Source organism: Gnatocerus cornutus, chromosome 4 (assembly GCF_029298725.1).
Source record: "Gnatocerus cornutus isolate USDA-ARS CGAHR chromosome 4, icGnaCorn1.1, whole genome shotgun sequence".
Classification (NCBI taxonomy): domain Eukaryota; kingdom Metazoa; phylum Arthropoda; class Insecta; order Coleoptera; family Tenebrionidae; genus Gnatocerus; species Gnatocerus cornutus.
The window spans coordinates 17,014,793-17,032,389 of record NC_142236.1 but is presented as its reverse complement, the minus strand read 5'-3'; the positions used below and the strand labels follow the sequence as shown (position 1 = coordinate 17,032,389).

Genomic DNA, 17,597 nt, shown 5'->3' with positions numbered 1-17,597 from the left:
ACGTACTTAATTTGTTCGACTTTACATCCAATGCGCATCATTAGAAATCAATTAAAAGAAATTACCTGCAAGGTTAGTGATAACATAAAAAAACTACTAGTTTTATACCAGTCAGCTCCAGAAGAACGATGGAGATTTTCCAAAGCAGTGACGAGCTTTGGGAAAAAGTCCTCCAAAAATTCTACAAAACCATGAAGTCGTTTGATGAAGACGTGACTTTACTAGACGAATGGTTAAAAAATCAACCTCACCTTCCTCAAAACGACTTAAGTGAGTGTTAAGTGCAGTCAGTACAAGAAGTAACGCACTTTTCAGATCGTAATTGTCTACGCAACTTTTTGGTTCTCAATAAGTTTAGTTTGGAAGTAGCCAAACAGAAGATTGATAATTATTTCACTTTGCGAGTCAAATTTCAAGAAGTGTATGGTAAATGTCATCCAAAGTTGGAATTCAATGAGGTTCTTAATAAAACATTGTAAGAAGTGTTCAAAAACTGAAAAAAGAGTTAAAGTGGTGTTGTAGGTTCTTGGTTCTTAGCTCAAAACTCACAAAGGAGATGTACAGAGTGTATTACTTTAAATTCAAAAATGAAGACTTGGTCGATTTTTACGAGCCTTTATCAGAAATTAAGAGACTCATGACAATACAAGATTTGAGGTTGCGAACAGACGTGATGTTGGGAGAGGTTGCTGTAATTGATTTCAAAGGACTCTCTCTTTCTGCTCTTCTGAAAGTAACGCCACTTCTAGTTTACAGAACTGTAAAACTGTATGAGGTATTACAAGCAGATAGTTTTGTTTTCTTTTGATATCATTTTCTAGAAAATTTATTCTATCCCTCTTAAGGAAGTCTATATCATCAATCTACCATCGTTTGGCGCCACTTTACTGCTACTTTTTAAAAAGGCCATGAAGCCGAAACTTTTTGAACGAGTAAGTAATTAAGTAAATAAGTAAATCATCACTATTTATTGTTACTTAAGATCCACGTTATTAAGGACGCGGAAGCTATTAAAAAACTGCTACCGTTAGATTTGCTGTCTAAAGACTTTGGAGGCGAAGGACCATCACTAGCCGATCTTGAAGGTAAACTTTGAGTTGCTTGATTACCTTTGTAAAAAACTGTCTTTAGAGGCTCTATATAAATTGGATGATCATCATTCAGAACTATTTTCAATTTTGGATGAAATGACTATAAACGAAACTCTTCGACCGGAGAAAGTGGATGAGGAGATCTTCGGTATTTACGGGAACTTCAAAAAGCTTGACGTCGACTAAATGTAATTGGACTTATAATATAAAATTTGCAAAAAAAATTGGTCTATCTCGTCCGCCACGAGTGCGATAATAGTATTTTACATGATTAGTGCGGGAATACAATTTTTGCAGATAAGTGCGACTCTTTCAACACGAGTGCGCCCCGCGCACGAGTGAAGGAATGTCGCACGAATCAGGCAAAATTATTCCCGCACGTCTCTTGTATAACATTTTTTGCACGAAGTTTGTAACAAATTTTCGCCATCATATATAGTTCGCATTTGTTGGTATAAAAAATCAAGTCGCTGAAGTTTCCAGTTGACAGTTGTCAATTCTGTCAAGCAAAAAGTTCAAAAATAAAGATTTGTATTGATTTGTACCATGTCTTCGGAAGAAGAGTTTGAATTCGAGTGTACACCACCCGAAGTGAAAAGTGCGGCAACTGCTGCAATAAACAATTTATTGCCGACAAAATCACGCCCCAGATATGAGAGTACGTTTTCTCAGTTTGTCAAATGGTGCGAAGATAAAAAGATCAAAAATTACTCTGAAAACGTCTTGGTGGCCTATTTTGAAGAAATAGCTTCTACTAAAAAAACATTGTGGCCAATTTATAGCATGATACGATCTTGCTTGAATATTAAGAAGAATATAGATATCTCGAAATATCCAAAATTGCTTGCCCTTCTTAAAAGGAAAACGGAACATCACATTCCAAAAAAGTCACAAATACTTGAAGGAGAACATATTACAAAATTTTTGACAGAGGCCCCTAACAAAGAATATTTTTTGATGAAAGTGAGTGGTTTGTCTTTATTCAGAAATTTACATTCAAAAATTTAACATTTATATTTTAGACGATTTTGATTATGGGAATTTCTGGAGCCTGCCGCCGAGAAGAAATTTGTAAGATGATGATTGGTGATGTTATCTTTAAAGATGACATAATTTTGGTTTCTATTCCTGAAACAAAAACTAAGGTTAAACGGGAATTTGCCATAACCAAAAGGGAATGGGTCGAAATAATAAAGCAATTTGTGAAATTAAGACTACAAGTTGTGACTGACAACAGGAGACTATTTCTAACTTATCGTGCAGGAAAATGTATAAATTTACCTATTGGTATAAACACCATTGGGAAAATTCCATCATTGATCGCCAAATATCTTGAACTTCCAAACCCTCATCAATATACTGGCCATTGTTTTCGTAGGAGCAGTGCTACTTTATTAGCAAACAAGGGGCTTGACTTTCTAGCCGTTAAAAGACATGGTGGTTGGAAATCTTCCGCAGTAGCGGAGGGATATATCCAAGATTCTTTAAAAAATAAAATAGAAGTAGCAGACACTTTGACAGACACGGAACCTGTAAGATCCAATTCCAACAATTCGTACAATATTAGTAACGCCGTGAGAACTGAAAACACTGCTGGAGTTTCTGGTGTGTCGTTTGCTTCGTGCAGCAACTGCACATTCAACATAAACATCTATAATAATAAAAATTAAAAGTACTGAGTATACTTACTTGATGACCAACATCGATTACTTGAGTATTTGTAAAATAAAACGTTTCACAAAAGCTTAATTTTATTAATCGTTAAAATCATAAAACTTGTTAATGTTATTTTGAGGTTATGTTTTTACAAAAGAGCAACAATTATTAAGTTGCTAATAGATGGCGCTTATGAACTTTTTCTCAAAAAATATTAATTTTCTTGTAATTTGTTAACTTATTTAAATAAATATTAGGGGAAGAGGATCCCAATGCGTGTTTCTTTAAATTTGTAGTAACTGATATTTTCTATATGGCTTCTATGGCAAAATTTTTGCGTGCATGTTCCCGCACTAGTGCTCGAAAGCCTTAGTTACCGGTGATGGTTGCTATGCGCGAAATCGTTGTTCCTGATCTATGAGTGAAAAAAACTTTATTTTGCGTTCTTGGTACATAGCTAAACCTTCAAGAATTGTTCGGATTATTGACTTATGCCATAAAATTCTCCCTGAAACTGAAATTATTGTTATTTACGAATTAAACGAGACTCTTTCTTCTCAAATAATAATCTCAATTGCTTTCGAATTACCCAATCAATTACAGTACTCTTAACAGTCGCAACGACTTGTTTATGTAACATCAAATTTAGAAAAGAAAGTGTGTAATAACACCGTTAAGCACAACCGAAAATTGAAATCGTTTTATTGAGCATTAAACAAGATAAACAAAACTAACAATTTTCACTCAATTCACAACAGTTCCAAAAGTCACAAAAACTGACTTGAAATTTGCGCAATCACTCCACACCTACGCTGCTGTTATTGCAAGTAACGATTTGAATATCCTCCATATTTAGAATTGAACCTACAATAAAGTTAAATACTCTTCTTGGCCTCTCGAGCGCAGAAAAATTCTTAATTGCTTACACAATGAAAATGAAACATTGTTGCATAAGCGTTATGTAAACAAAACTCTTTTTGGATGTCACTCTACATCAAAGCGGGGATTCTTGCAATTATTTTGAATCAGTGGCATTTATTGCATTATTATCTGCATAGAATTGATGAGAACTGTTGAATGGTTTCGAGTGGGTAATAAAGTAGTAAATAATGAGTAGATGCACACTGTCAGTAAAATGTCAATGATTTAATAAGAATTTATTGTCTTTTTCCGGTTTGTTACCCACAGGAGTACACTAGTCAACTAATTTTGAACTGGATAGGGAAAAAGACATTTTTTAAAGAATTTTTTTGAGTACTTTACGTAAACATTCGTTTTATTTTCTGTTTTAAATAAAAACTATCAAATTTTCACAACAGTAGACTCCTGATTAAACGAGTTAATGTGGACCAGCCCCTGCTCGGATAAGAAAATCGCGGATAATGCGAAGACTGTGTGGAATAAAAAATGTTACACAAAAAACCAACTTATTATTGTTTTTATTTGTTGTACAATTGACAAAAATTTCAAAACTTTTGGAATTATGTCGATTTCATTGTTTTTGTTGACTGTTCTACCAGTTTTATGGCAGTTATATTAGATTTTCATACATACACAGAACTGCAGTTCCAAGAACAATCAAGGCCCTAGACCAAATAATAATAAATACTAATAATAAATAATAAATCTTTATTTGTGGTCAAAAAAAAACAAAAACAAAAAACTTAGACAAAATAAAAATAAAGTATTTCAAAAAAAAACTTTTACCACAAAAAGGGCCAAAAGGCAGTAGAACTGATCAAGGTTTTGACCCTATGACATAATAGAAAATAAAAATTTCTTAATAATGAACATTCGATATACTTTTTTAAAAGTGCTGATTTTTAAGTTTTTTAGCACCGAAGGAACTTGATTATAGATTAGGCAGATATTATAAGAAAATCCACGACGAAATAAATAAAGCGTTTTTTGTGTAAATTATTCATTTTCTGGATAAACTCGGATAAAATTTTGGATTAGATCGGATAAGGCGGAGGGATATGTTTGTTATTTATTTGTGAACGGAATTTAATCTAATTTAACATTTAAAGAATCTAAAGAATCTAAAGAATCTAAAGAATCTAAAGAATCTAAAGAATCTAAAGAATCTAAAGAATCTAAAGAATCTAAAGAATCTAAAGAATCTAAAGAATCTAAAGAATCTAAAGAATCTAAAGAATCTAAAGAATCTAAAGAATCTAAAGAATCTAAAGAATCTAAAGAATCTAAAGAATCTAAAGAATCTAAAGAATCTAAAGAATCTAAAGAATCTAAAGAATCTAAAGAATCTAAAGAATCTAAAGAATCGAAAGAATCGAAAGAATCTAAAGAATCTAAAGAATCGAAAGAATCGAAAGAATCGAAAGAATCGAAAGAATCTAAAGAATCTAAAGAATCTAAAGAATCTAAAGAATCTAAAGAATCTAAAGAATCTAAAGAATCTAGAGAATCTAAAGAATCCAAAGAAAGAATCCAAAAATTAACAAATCTGAAAGATCGAAGAAATCTGAGAAATCTGACGAATCTGAAGATTCTAAAAAATCTAAGAAATCTAAGGAATGGAATCTAACGAGTTTTTTGTTTTGTGACCGCATCTCTTAAACTCATTGTCCTAGTAATATGAAATTTGGCCAAATAATAGATTTTAAGCTGCTCTTTTGATTGGTTTATAATTCGAACGTCCTTTTTGTTTTGGAAAAAGTTCTTGAAGATTATCCTAAGAAGATCTACCAAAAACCTATATCTTGTTTATTTGTAAAGCAAAGTTGCGTAACTGAGGCTCATTCTACGCAGAATTTTACGCTAAATTCAAATCTGTGTTTAAAATTTCGGTACGTCAACAAATAACTGAGTATTTTATCCTATAATCAATAGCTAGTCTAGTGATAAAATGAATCATTTCTATCTCTATTATCATAATTACTAAGCTATTTTTAGAAGTAGGTACGTAGAAACTTGACGAAAAAGACATGTTAAATAATGTATGATCCTTCATTAACAATTTTTAATGATTTTTCATTGCGACACCAAAAATAGTGGTGGAATGAGCCGTTATTAAACGATTTTAGTGACTTTTTATTCCAGCACGATTTTTGGTGTTGCACTGAAAATTGTTTAAGAATGAACCTTGTCCTTTTTTCTCACATTGCAACTATTATTGCAAATTATGTTGACTCCTCCATGCTTCCCCGAATTAGTAATTTTTTAGAATATACAAGAGTCCGATCTGATCAAGCAAAAAATTTTCCATTTCAAACCAAAACCTCGTTGACTAGTAATATTGTCAATTTCGCGAAAAACTTAATGCGAATGTCTACAAATTTCGCGACCAGTAGAAGTATTAAGTTTCACAGTAATTTGAATAGGCAATAAGGAAGATATTAATAAGATAGTATGTAGCTAAATAAATAAAGTTATTGTAGAGATTTTGTGCAACCATCCATTAAAAAAATTAAGATACAAATTTTCGTCAAATTTTTTATCATCTTTATCGATCGATTCTAGTTAAAAATTGCTAAAATGCTACATGTTTTCAAGTCGTTTCTTTTAAACAATTTACGCAATTTACTTTCACTTGTTCCAAAAAATTGTCAAATATGTACAGCAAAATCACAACAGAAATGTAATTTTTTTCAGCGGACATCTTAATCTCAGACAATTTTCAATTTTTTTATGACACTAATGCGAATGTCAACTTGATTTTAGTGACCATATTATTCAAGCATTTTGCTAACGGGAAATCGTCTTAATTTCTTAATCGAAATAATTTAAAAGTTGGAAAGTCTAAAACAGCAATTAAAAAAAAAAAACAGAAAACATCTAGATTTTGGCTTAGAAGAAAAATGTGCTGATAAAGAGTAAAGTTATTTCTGACAGAAAATTATCCTTTGGTTGTGAATCTGAAATTTGTTTTTCTCCATGAGGTCCGAATTCATAGATATTCTTTAAAGAAGATTTTTAAGATTCTACTGTACAAATTAATTTTCATCACGTTTTCTTGAAAACCTGCAAAGTTATGGAGTTGGTCGATAGTGTTTTGGAATAGTATATTGTATAACAGGTGTTGAAAATGGAAGATTTCACACGAGTTTTGCAAAACTGAGCCACGAGCCGTAGGCGAGTGGCTTAAGCAAACGAGTGTGAAATCGAATTTTCAACACGTGTTGTACACAATATTTTTCCGACGACCACAAAAATCGCAGAGTTAATATTTTTTTTTTTTTAATAAAGTTTATGGCTTACGCTCTTTCACTTGCTTATAATGGTGCAAAAACACCTAAAGTTATCTCTGGTCAAGTTAAAACTTAAAATGTCATTCGGCAGAGCACCTAGCCGCGGACAAAATAATTATGCCGTTGCGCCGAAAGTTAGATACCGATAATGCCCGATCTGTGTCAACCAGTGTGCAATGTAAAAACACACAGCTGTTGGCCAATCAGAGATCTCAAATTTTTCATTGCACACGGGTATGCGCTTCGTTCGTCTTCGCGCTGAAATTGTTTGCAATTTTAAATTTTCACTACGAGAAAACTGTATGAAATGTAGCATATTTTATAGTGGTCGTCGGAAAACCAATTTATTAAGCTTTCCAACGACGTATAAAACTCATAGTTACAGTTAGTACTGTCCAAGATAATTTAGAAAAATCTTATGTCCAAAAAAAACGCCTTTTTTAATTATTATCATACACAATTTTGCATATAATTCAAGAATTATTACATCAATTTTCCATTGTAATGCATTATTGACGCTCCAATAAATTCTTATTCATTATTATCTCTTATTGTTTAGAAGTTGCAAGACAAAAAACATTGAGAAGTTTAAAAAAAAAATTATCTGCTTGTAAATTTTAGAGTTTTTTTTTTTAAATCAATGGCATTGTTTACAAAATTGTAATTTCTATACAGCTTGTGCGTTTTAAGATGGCGAGAGTTGGCGCAGCCGGAAAGTGACGAATTGTGCTTCGGTCACCGTTCGGAACTCAACGTTTCGAATTCATCGCTCATGATTGGCCAAACATTCAAAAATTGTGAGCGCGATTTTACTGCGCATCCATCGCTCTCGACATCCTAAAACGTACGGGCTGTATTAAGTTTTAAAGTGACTTCAACGCAAAAACAGGCCAGAATAATACATTTCAGAAAACTTTTTAGTGACAAAATGTTTATTAATTATAATTTATGTAATTTGAGTGTGGAAATTGATTTTTTTAGAAAACACAACTGGAAATTATTTAACACAAATACTCACCAATCTGTTGGAAAACTAGCACAAAATAGGAGGTAGATTGCATCTTGACTTGAATTTTTTTCCGAACAATCGGCTTTTATACATTTTTAAAAATTCACTATTCACAACTTTAAACGCTTTTAATTCAGTTATGTATTGACGTTCATGAATCATTTTCTTTTAGATTTTTCCTAAAATTCTGCGTAAAATGAGCAGCAATAATTTAAGATTGCTCCGTAAATAAGCGCGAAATTGACCTCATTGTATTTAGAAACATATTAAAAAATAGCTTTGTTTCCATAACAACTTTAAATATACAAATTAGGAAAAATAATTTTTAAACTCGAGATATGTGTCATATGATTTTTATTGACAAAAGAACGGAAAAAATGTGAAAACCGCATCTTTTTATCTGTCATAGTTTCGGAGATATTTAGGTTCAAAAATTGGAAAAAATCCAAAGATATCTTCTACCTTCATCTTTCGAAGTTAAAACTAAAGTCAAAATATTTGAAAAAATTTGGAATTTTAAGATTGGATTCTTAGGTAGAAGTGCGCGAAGAAAACAATAGTAAAAGTCGCATCTTTCGCTCGGTTTTAGTTTCGCAATTATAGAAGTTAACTAAAAATTTACAATCTGCAATTTTAAACACTTCCATTGACCATGTGAAAAATTCGTACAATTTTCAATTTTGCGTGAAATTCGGCGTAAAATGAACACAAATAGTTTAAATTTGCTGTATAAATAAGCAAATTAGATTGAGAAAACTTATTATTTCAAAAATTTTGAAACTTTAAATTTGGGATATGTAACAGTTGCGGCATAACTTTTATCTTTGATCTTCCATTTTAAAAATCTAAAAAATAAAAAAATAAAATCTACAATTTCGTGGGCATTCAAATTACAATTTTTATAAAATCTTAGAAAGTTAACAAAATGTTTTTTTTTTAAATTACTCCAAATTCTTTGTCATGCAATTTCGAAATAACCAGAGATAACAACGAGTTTAACACCGCGTTAGAAAGCAGATATTTCAAACTTTATAATGACGCTTCACATTAAAAAATCAAAGTACCAATTTAGAAGTTCCATGCAAATACGTATCAAAAAGTTTTTACAACTGTTTGTTTTTCAAAATGTTTATCAGTTTTTTGCAAATATTTTGCCGACTTCTATAGTTTGTTGGGAAGCTTATTTAATTAGTAATTACTTTTTTAATGATAAATTATAAAGTTTCATGATTTTGCACGTTGTTAAACAAAAGTGAACGCGGTGTACTAAATAAATCGCCCAGTCCTGTCCTGGTGGAACAAAATAGGCTTCGAATTTATTGTTCCAAAAGTGCAAAAAACGTAACAAGCACCACGCAGTGTTCCGTTTAAAATTAGTCTCCAATTAGGTATCAATTCCCATTCAATAGAACCTAATTTCGCGTGATTTTTACTTTCTTACACCTTTCGATTATCACAGTAAACAATATTTAAGAGCCGTAAAAATATCCATTTCAACACTTTCTTATGCAATGATACATCAAGAAGACAAACAGTACATGCTTCACAATGACGAGTGTCAATCTCTGAAAAGTAACAGAGAAGAGGTTGGGCAATTCGTTCTTAAATAATTTCTTAACAGTTATTGTTCTTTTATATATGTCACCTTTTTTTATGCCACTTTCTCGATTTCAGAGCCGATTTTTCAGTTCTTGTAGAGTTTGACCCCAAACTCGAGATTTTCTCCTATTGTTAGCTCCCGGATTCATTTTATTAAGCGAAATTATTGCCTTTTTAGCCCTGAAATTCTAGTGACACAAAATTTAAATACAGAAAAGCGCATGTGCGTTTCGCAATGCACATCTTCAATATATTAAGTAACTTTGAAGAACTTCGCCACATTGTGAACTTCTTTGGCGGGATATAGTTTGGTGAGAGTGGTACGACTGAAATTGAAGGTTGGGTAAGTTTTGATGAATTTTTGTTCCTCCGCTTTTATATTTACATTTTTTTACTTCCTATGAAAATAGGTGTGCTATTTATTACACGTGTGATCGCAATTTTCAAGTACTTTCACGATGACTCATTTTATTGTTGGGTAAATAAACATTTAATTGCTGATGTTAAAAAAAAATTGTTTCGTTAACAATATTTTCGACGTTCTTATTAATAATATAATTAAATGGATACAGTCGTATTAATTATAGAATCATATTTTGTGATTTTAGATGTGCTTTCTCGCAGTGAATCGTAAATCTTAAATGTCACAATCGTAAAATGTAATGAGAAGGTAGTAAAGCTTCATAGTTGTGTAGTTTAATTCTCTATTGTTCTTCTAATCGTGTGATGATTCTGGGAAATTTCTGTAGATTTAGATTTTATGGTTTCACCGATTTAATTTATTTTTTTCTACACTAATAAAAGTTTTTAAATTTTTAATTCATAAGAATGAAATTTGAAGATGTAGCTACTTTCAACTTGCTTATTTTGTCCGAATTTTAAAGTAAACTCTAAAATTTTAGAACTAAAAATAGTATTTTACATTAAAACGAACCAAAATTTTTCAAAATGTATGTATTTTTTGCAGTTTTAGTTCTGCTACAGTGAAATCTGCAAGTTTTACTAATTTTGGGCCTGTTTGGCAACTGTGATAAATTCTAAAACGTTAAAGCAAAAGACAATTAAAAAAATGTGCTTTAAAAACAAACAAATTTTTACAACTATCGATTAAATTTCGTAACTTTGGTTGTTTTAATTCTAATACATATAGTGAAAATTTGAGTTTTTACTATTTATGACCTAATTGTTAACTGTGCTAAATTTCAAAATTTTAGAGCAAAAAACAGATCTGTTTTAGAACATTTTGCTTTTAAACGAATCAAAATTTTTCAAAAAGTATTAATTTTCACAGTTTTGGTCCCGCAACAGTGAAATATGCATATTTTACTAATTTTGACCTGTTTGTGAGTTGTGTTTATTTCCAAAATTTTAGAACAAAAATTTTCATTTTGAAGACAAATCTAAAGTTTTCATTACTTTCTGTCACATTCTGTAACTTTGACAGTTATTATACTAAAACCAGTAAAAAGACAAAATTTTAAAAAAATTTCTACCACTTTCTGTAACTTTGGCTGTTTTATTTCCAAAGCAATTCAATTAAAATAATAATAGAATTTTTAGAATATCTTACTTTGAAGCAAACCAAAATGTTTTTTAAAAAAATATTCGACGGATTTTTCTAATTTTGATAGTTTTAACTCCAAAACAATAGAATTTTGACATCTTTGATTTGATATTTTTGAGCAAGAAACATAATTTTCAGAAATTTTTATTCTGACGGGGAACCAAAAATCTCCACCAATTTGTATTAAATTGCGTAACTTTGGAAGTTTTAATCCTAAATCAGTGAAATTCAGAGGTTTTACTGTCTTTGATTTATTTATTAACTGTGCTAAATTTGAAATATTTAGAGCAAGAGACAGAATTTGGAGAATTTTTTCTTTTGAAGACGAATCAAGAATTTCCAATGCTTTTTATTCAATACCGTAATTTTGGCAATTTTAATCCTAAAATAATAAAATTTGCACGTTTTCCCACTTTTGACCTAAATTTCAACATTTTAGAGATCCAGAATTTTTAAAAAATTTTATTTTCGACAAAAACAAATTTCCATAACTTTCTATTCAATTCCGTAACTTTGACAGTTTTGATCTTTAAATAACAAAATTTAGTGTTTGCTATTTTATACTATATTCTAAAATTTTTGAGCTAAAATAAAAACTTTTAGAACTATTTTTTTTGAAACAATAGAACATTTTTTAAAATGTTTAAATTTTTCCAATACTAATAGTGATTTTTCAAAATTATAATATTTTTGACTTGATTACCAAACAAGCTAAATCCAAAATTTTGGAGCAAGAAACACAATTTTCGAAATTTTTATTTAGAAGACGAACCAAAAATGTCTACAACTTTCTATTAAATTGTGGCAAAACTTTGGCAGTTTTATTCTCAAAAGATTAAATTTGGGGGTTTTTCCACTTTTGACCTATTTATTAATTGAGCTAAATACATTTTACATCGAAACTAGCCAAAGTTTTTCAAAATATTGCAATACTTTCTGGAATGTTGTTTTTTACGTTTTACTCAACTGTGTTTTTCAAAAATTTTAGGATAAAAGACAGAATTTTTAGAACATTTTACATCGAAACTAGCCAAAGTTTTTCAAAATATTGCAATACTTTCTGGAATGTTGTTTTTTACGTTTTACTCAACTGTTTTTCAAAAATTTTAGGATAAAAGACAGAATTTTTAGAAATTTTTATTTTGAAAACAAACCTAATATTTTATGTTAAATTGTGTACTTTTGGCAGTTTGATTCCTAAAACAATAAAATTTGGCTCTTTTACTATTTTTGCCTTGTTTATCAACTGTGCTAAATTACAAAATTTTGGACCAAAAGATAGAATTTTTAATAATTTTTGTCATTAAGACGAACCAAAATTTTCTACTACTTTCTTCCGTAATTTTGACAGTTTGATTCACGAAATTGTAAAATTTGAAATTTTTGCTACCTATACTTTTGACCTGCTGATTAACTGTGCTAAATTCCAAAATTTTAGAACAAAAAACTGAATTTTTAGAACATTTTTCAATGAAATGAACCAACATTTTTCATAATTATGAATTTTTGTAATTTTTACAGTTTTAATTTCCCAGCAGTAAAATATACACGATTTACTACAATTGAAATTTCAAAATTTTAAAACAAAAAACAAAAGTTTTAATAATTTTTATTTTGAAATGAACCAAAAAATGTGTACATACTACTACTTAATACAATTCAAATTCGTAACATTGACAGTATTAATAACAAAACTTTGGAGGTTTAACTATTTTTAATCTGTTTATCAATTGTGCGAAATTCTTAAATTTTGGAGCAAAACACAGAATTTCTAGAAATTTTCATTTTGAAGACGACGAACTATAGTGTACCAATTTCTACTAATTTTTGATAAATTCGGTAACTTTGGCAGTTTCAGATATCAAACCATCAAAATTTTGGAATTTTATTACCTCTGATTTGTTTCTCAAACTGTGCTAAATTTCAAAATTTTAGAGCAAAATAGTTATTTGTGTACCAAGGCCAAAAAGTGTTTCTTTTATGGCGGAGCTTTATTTTAATGGCCGTGACGACACAATAGATTTTTTAGGCGACATAATTAAATTTACAAGCTAATTAAGTTGTATTTATGATTTATTGATCTAATTATTTATAACAACTGAATTATTGTAAATACACTGAGATTAAAAAAAATTAACCACCCTGAAGGAGTAAACACATAACTTTGTTTTTTTCAATACATCTTTGTACCAAATTTGATGATTTTACGTCAACTCCTTCAGGATGTTTTTTCTTTTTAAACGCAATGTATTTATGAATCCTTAAGAAAAGTTTATTAGTTGAAACCTGTTTATCAACTGTGTTAAATTTAAAAATTTTAGAGTTAAAGACAAAATTTTTAGAAAGTCTGTTTTGAAGACAAACCGAAAATTTCTACCACAAATTTGAAGTTTTGTAATTCTTATTCCTGTAATTAGTTCATTAAACAACTAATATGTATGTACAAGGTGTTTATAAATGTTTCTAGCATCAAGGGTGACTCTGGAATTCCTGCCGTGCACTATTTTGCCGCTTTGTTTTCATAGTGAATATAACTATCTTGAAAATTATTTATAATGTAACTTACATTCATGATTTTTCAGTTACAGTTTTATGTCCAAGTTTTTGATTTTCTGGTTTTAATACGCAACTAGAACAGTTTATTTCTCAAAATTAACTTTGCTTCATGTTTGAGGTTAACTGAAAATGTCAGTTGAAAAATCGAAACCCACATTTGTAATGAGCGGCAAATTTCTTTGACATTTCATAGCCATGCTAGAAACATTTATAAACACCTTGTATATGTACATTGTTTAAAGTATTCAAAATCGTATTTTTAAAATTTCTAATTTTTCAGGTTCTAAAATGGCGCCTAACAGCACCATATCTCCAACTCTAACAGAAGAAATTCCGCAAAACCAAAAATCCCCACAAATTGACACCAGTTATAGAACAATTTGGGGATATTTTAAAACACCACTAATATGGCCCAACATTATAGGAATTTTTTTAGTACATTTTATTGGTTTATATGGTTTCCTCACATTTCCTTATTTCTATCATTTGAAGACATTTTGTTGGTGTAATATCTAAAAAAACACTTAATTTTTCAGTTTATTTTCCTTTTTATTATTTTTTAGGTTTTTTAGTTGGATGGGCAGCAGGTTTAGGGGTGACAGCAGGAGCCCATAGACTATGGACCCACAGAGCTTACAAAGCCAGACTGCCGATGAGGATTGTTTTAGCCATATTCTACGCCATGGCAGGACAGGTATTACAATATTACCTACAATTGCGACGAAAAAATATCTGCTAACCAAAATTTTTCGCCCGCGATTGTAGAACTCGTGTCACTTTTTTTTAGAACAGTCTCTACGATTGGGTCCGAGACCACCGAGTCCACCACAAATTCAGCGAAACCGACGCTGACCCCCACAATGTCAACCGAGGCTTCTTTTTCGCACACGTCGGCTGGCTCATGATGAAAAAGCACCCGGAAGTACTCAAACATGGCCGCCAGGTCGACTGTAGCGACATCTTTGAAGATCCAGTTGTAGTGTTTTTTCAAAAGTATGTCACGTTTATAATTGGTTGGCACCATTGACTACAACCGACAGTGCTACCAACCGTAACTTCGCTTTAATAAAACTGTTGGTTTTTAGATATTTTTCCCCTTTGAAACTCTTCTTCTGCTTCGTTTTGCCCACGATGGTTCCTTACTTCTGTTGGAACGAAACACTTTATTGGTGTGTTATGAGTTCCATTGCCAGATATATTTCAACTTTGAATTGTACTTGGTCAGTAAATAGCGCCGCGCATATGTTTGGCAACAAACCCTACAATAAGTGAGTATTTTGTTTTAATACGACCTTGACAACAGTTTAATACAGTAGCGACCACTTTAGGGATTTGGTGACGCTACTGAACTATACTGTGGTACGACAGTCCCACCAACAAAAAAACAAACAATTTGCTAATTTTTTAGGAACATTAACCCTGCTGAAAATTTGACAGTTGCAATTTGTGCAATGGGCGAAGGTTGGCACAATTACCACCACACTTTTCCTTGGGACTACAAAGCAGCGGAATTGGGAAACTACAGAGCGAATGTGTCAACTCTACTGATAGATTTGTGCGCAAAGTTGGGATTGGCCTACGATTTGAAAAGTCCGTCGAAGGAATTGGTGCAGAAAACTGTTTTAATGAATGGCGATGGGTCGCATAAAAATCAGTAAAATTAATTTATTTCAGTTGTCTAGTCATTTTATTTATATTTTTTTGATAAATCTCTAGATTAAGTTAACTTGGGAAATAAACGTGGGATTGTGTTGGTTGAAAATTAGAGTTAGGTTGGTAGCCCTGCTTTGAAGTGTGAAGTTAAATGTCATAATGATTTGAAATGTCAATGGAGGAGTCAAATTGTCACCATTTGCTTGCTTGATGGCTAGATTTAATAGGTTTTTTTTACAACAAGAAATAAAAAAAGAGAAGAAAAAACTGCGCAACAGAATGAAGTTAAAAAAGAATAAAGTCATGTACAGTACAACCTCGATTATCCGTGCTTCTCGCGACTGGATAATCGAAAAATACGGATAATCGAGTTGTTAAATAGACAAACGTATTAAAGCTACAGAATTATTTGGAACGTTTTTTTAATTCAAAATACAGTAAACTCTCGAACGATACACGAAAAATCAACAAGTTGGTTTTATTATTTGTACAAGTGCCAAAAATTCTAAAATTTTTAAAATCATGTCGATTTTATTGTCTTTGTTGACTGGGCTACCAGTTACACTCGAATCGAGAGTCTACTGTATATAAAAACTAACAAAAATTACCAACCTCTTAACAATAACAATTTTTAATATTGAAAGAAATTGAAACAATTAACTTTTAGGTATCAGACATATTACATAAAAGTAACTATGTTGTGATAAAAAAAATCTGGTACTTTTATTTAGGTATTTCTTTTTTGGACGCAAAATTTTCTGTCGCTTGAGTTTTCAGTTTACTTAATTATAAAAGTTTTCATTGCCAAAAAATTTATATCAAGCATTTTTGTTAATGTCTGCAAACACTAACTACTATTCAAAGACAAATATTTTAACTCATAATTTTGTTTTTGCTCTCTGCACTGACCTAAATCTCATTAAACCACACCAACTGTTGTTATTCGTGAAATTCCAAATTTTAAGTTTGCTAATATTGCAAGTAAAAATACGAAGTACAGTAGAACCTCGATTATCCGGACCTCTATTAGCCGGATGCGCGATTATTCGGATCCCCGATTAAAAAAAATACGTAGCAAAAGGTTTTCTGTTATCGCTTCGAATTATTGGTCTCACGCCAATAAAAAATTAGTACCAAAGAGTTTCCAGTTATTGAAGGATTGCGTATTTTTAAAGCATTTCGTTTTTATGGCCGCAAGTAGTTCGAAAGACAACCGAGTACGACACTGTCGCTTTGCTAAACCTCAAGCGAATTCGAGACTTGGCCGCCATCAAGAGAAAAAAATTGTACCAATCAAACAGCAATTACAAAATATTTAAAAAAAACTTAATACGTAGGTACTGTAGTAAATCTTGTTACCATTGGTATTTCTATAGTAATAAAAATCTTGTCAATAACATTTTTATTAGAACATCTCATTCCTTCATGCCCCATTAATTTATAATAGTACATATAGAACATTTGTGTTTATTTAACTTTTAAAATAATCTAAGTTTTGCATCAATTTTTATGTTTTTTCCATATATTCTATTATACAGATTTTCGATTATCCGGATAATCTTTGCAACAATTAGTCCGGCTAATCGAGGTTCTACTGTAGTTTGTTTTCGATTTGTGTGTTTTTTTGTAATGCACGGATAACACTGGTCAACAGTGATTTTGTTGCCCTTGATGAAAGAGTGGTTTCGAATACTTCTTTGTCAACAATTCACGAAACTACAGGGTGATTTTTTTAAAACGGCAGGCGTTGTAGAATTTTTATTTATGAACCGATTTCAAAAATTTAAAAAACAAATTAAATGGTTTTTAATTTACTATAAACTGATGGTTTTAAGATTTTTCTAAATGTCTTAGTATCTTTTGGGCGATACTCAACTTTTTTATTTTAAATTGGAACCCATATTTTTTTTTTCATAATTTGAAAGATATTAATTTTCTTGATTCAAAAATGTGTAATATGTTCTACTTTTAACCAAAAATAATTAAAAAAATATATCAAAATTGAAAAAAAAAGCAATAAAAGTTAATAAAATCTAGGTGCATGGTGTCAAATAAAAGAATGCCGTTTTTGTAATGTCAAATAACAGAAAGGATCGGCATTTTTATTTGAAATTATTAATAACAAAAGACAATAATAATTACAAATCAGAAAAAACAACTACCTAATTTAATTAAAATACTGTTGAAACGCCATCTCGTTTTTTTATTGCACAATTGACACCTACGAGAAATGCATTGTGCATTGTAAGGTGTAGCCC

General features: G+C 30.6%; 3 protein-coding genes and 1 long non-coding RNA gene across 7 annotated transcripts; 3 read left to right on the top strand and 1 right to left on the bottom strand.

The window, feature by feature from the left end:
- Positions 1–116: 116 nt before the first annotated feature.
- On the top strand, positions 117–2,264 carry LOC148176484 (retinol-binding protein pinta-like). Of its 2 annotated transcripts, none has more exons than XM_088034655.1 (6): positions 117–270; positions 316–475; positions 523–775; positions 846–932; positions 983–1,085; positions 1,132–2,264. In XM_088034655.1, the coding sequence occupies exons 1-6, from the start codon at positions 129–131 to the stop codon at positions 1,275–1,277; spliced, it is 891 nt and encodes a 296-aa protein (XP_087890781.1). In that variant the 5' UTR covers positions 117–128; the 3' UTR covers positions 1,278–2,264. The 2 variants fall into 2 exon arrangements, with proteins under 2 accessions (XP_087890781.1, XP_087890780.1); XM_088034654.1 differs by having other exon boundaries at positions 822–932.
- On the top strand, positions 1,638–2,782 carry LOC148176483 (uncharacterized). Its single transcript, XM_088034653.1, has 2 exons — positions 1,638–2,054; positions 2,114–2,782. Exons 1-2 carry the CDS (start codon positions 1,638–1,640, stop codon positions 2,759–2,761), a joined length of 1,065 nt encoding a protein of 354 aa, XP_087890779.1. The 3' UTR covers positions 2,762–2,782.
- On the bottom strand, positions 2,042–2,873 carry LOC148176482 (uncharacterized). 3 transcript variants are annotated; one of them, XR_015770023.1, is made up of 4 exons: positions 2,781–2,873; positions 2,622–2,721; positions 2,373–2,573; positions 2,042–2,219 (listed from the first exon to the last, which is right to left on the bottom strand). It is a non-coding gene; the product is annotated as an uncharacterized LOC148176482 (long non-coding RNA). The 3 variants fall into 3 exon arrangements; XR_015770021.1 differs by having other exon boundaries at positions 2,373–2,721; XR_015770022.1 differs by having other exon boundaries at positions 2,373–2,742; positions 2,781–2,872.
- Positions 2,874–9,837: 6,964 nt separating this feature from the next.
- On the top strand, positions 9,838–16,072 carry LOC148176481 (acyl-CoA Delta-9 desaturase-like). Its single transcript, XM_088034159.1, has 6 exons — positions 9,838–9,909; positions 13,967–14,191; positions 14,250–14,380; positions 14,474–14,679; positions 14,772–14,954; positions 15,095–16,072. Exons 2-6 carry the CDS (start codon positions 13,975–13,977, stop codon positions 15,342–15,344), a joined length of 987 nt encoding a protein of 328 aa, XP_087890285.1. The 5' UTR covers positions 9,838–9,909; positions 13,967–13,974; the 3' UTR covers positions 15,345–16,072.
- Positions 16,073–17,597: the final 1,525 nt, after the last annotated feature.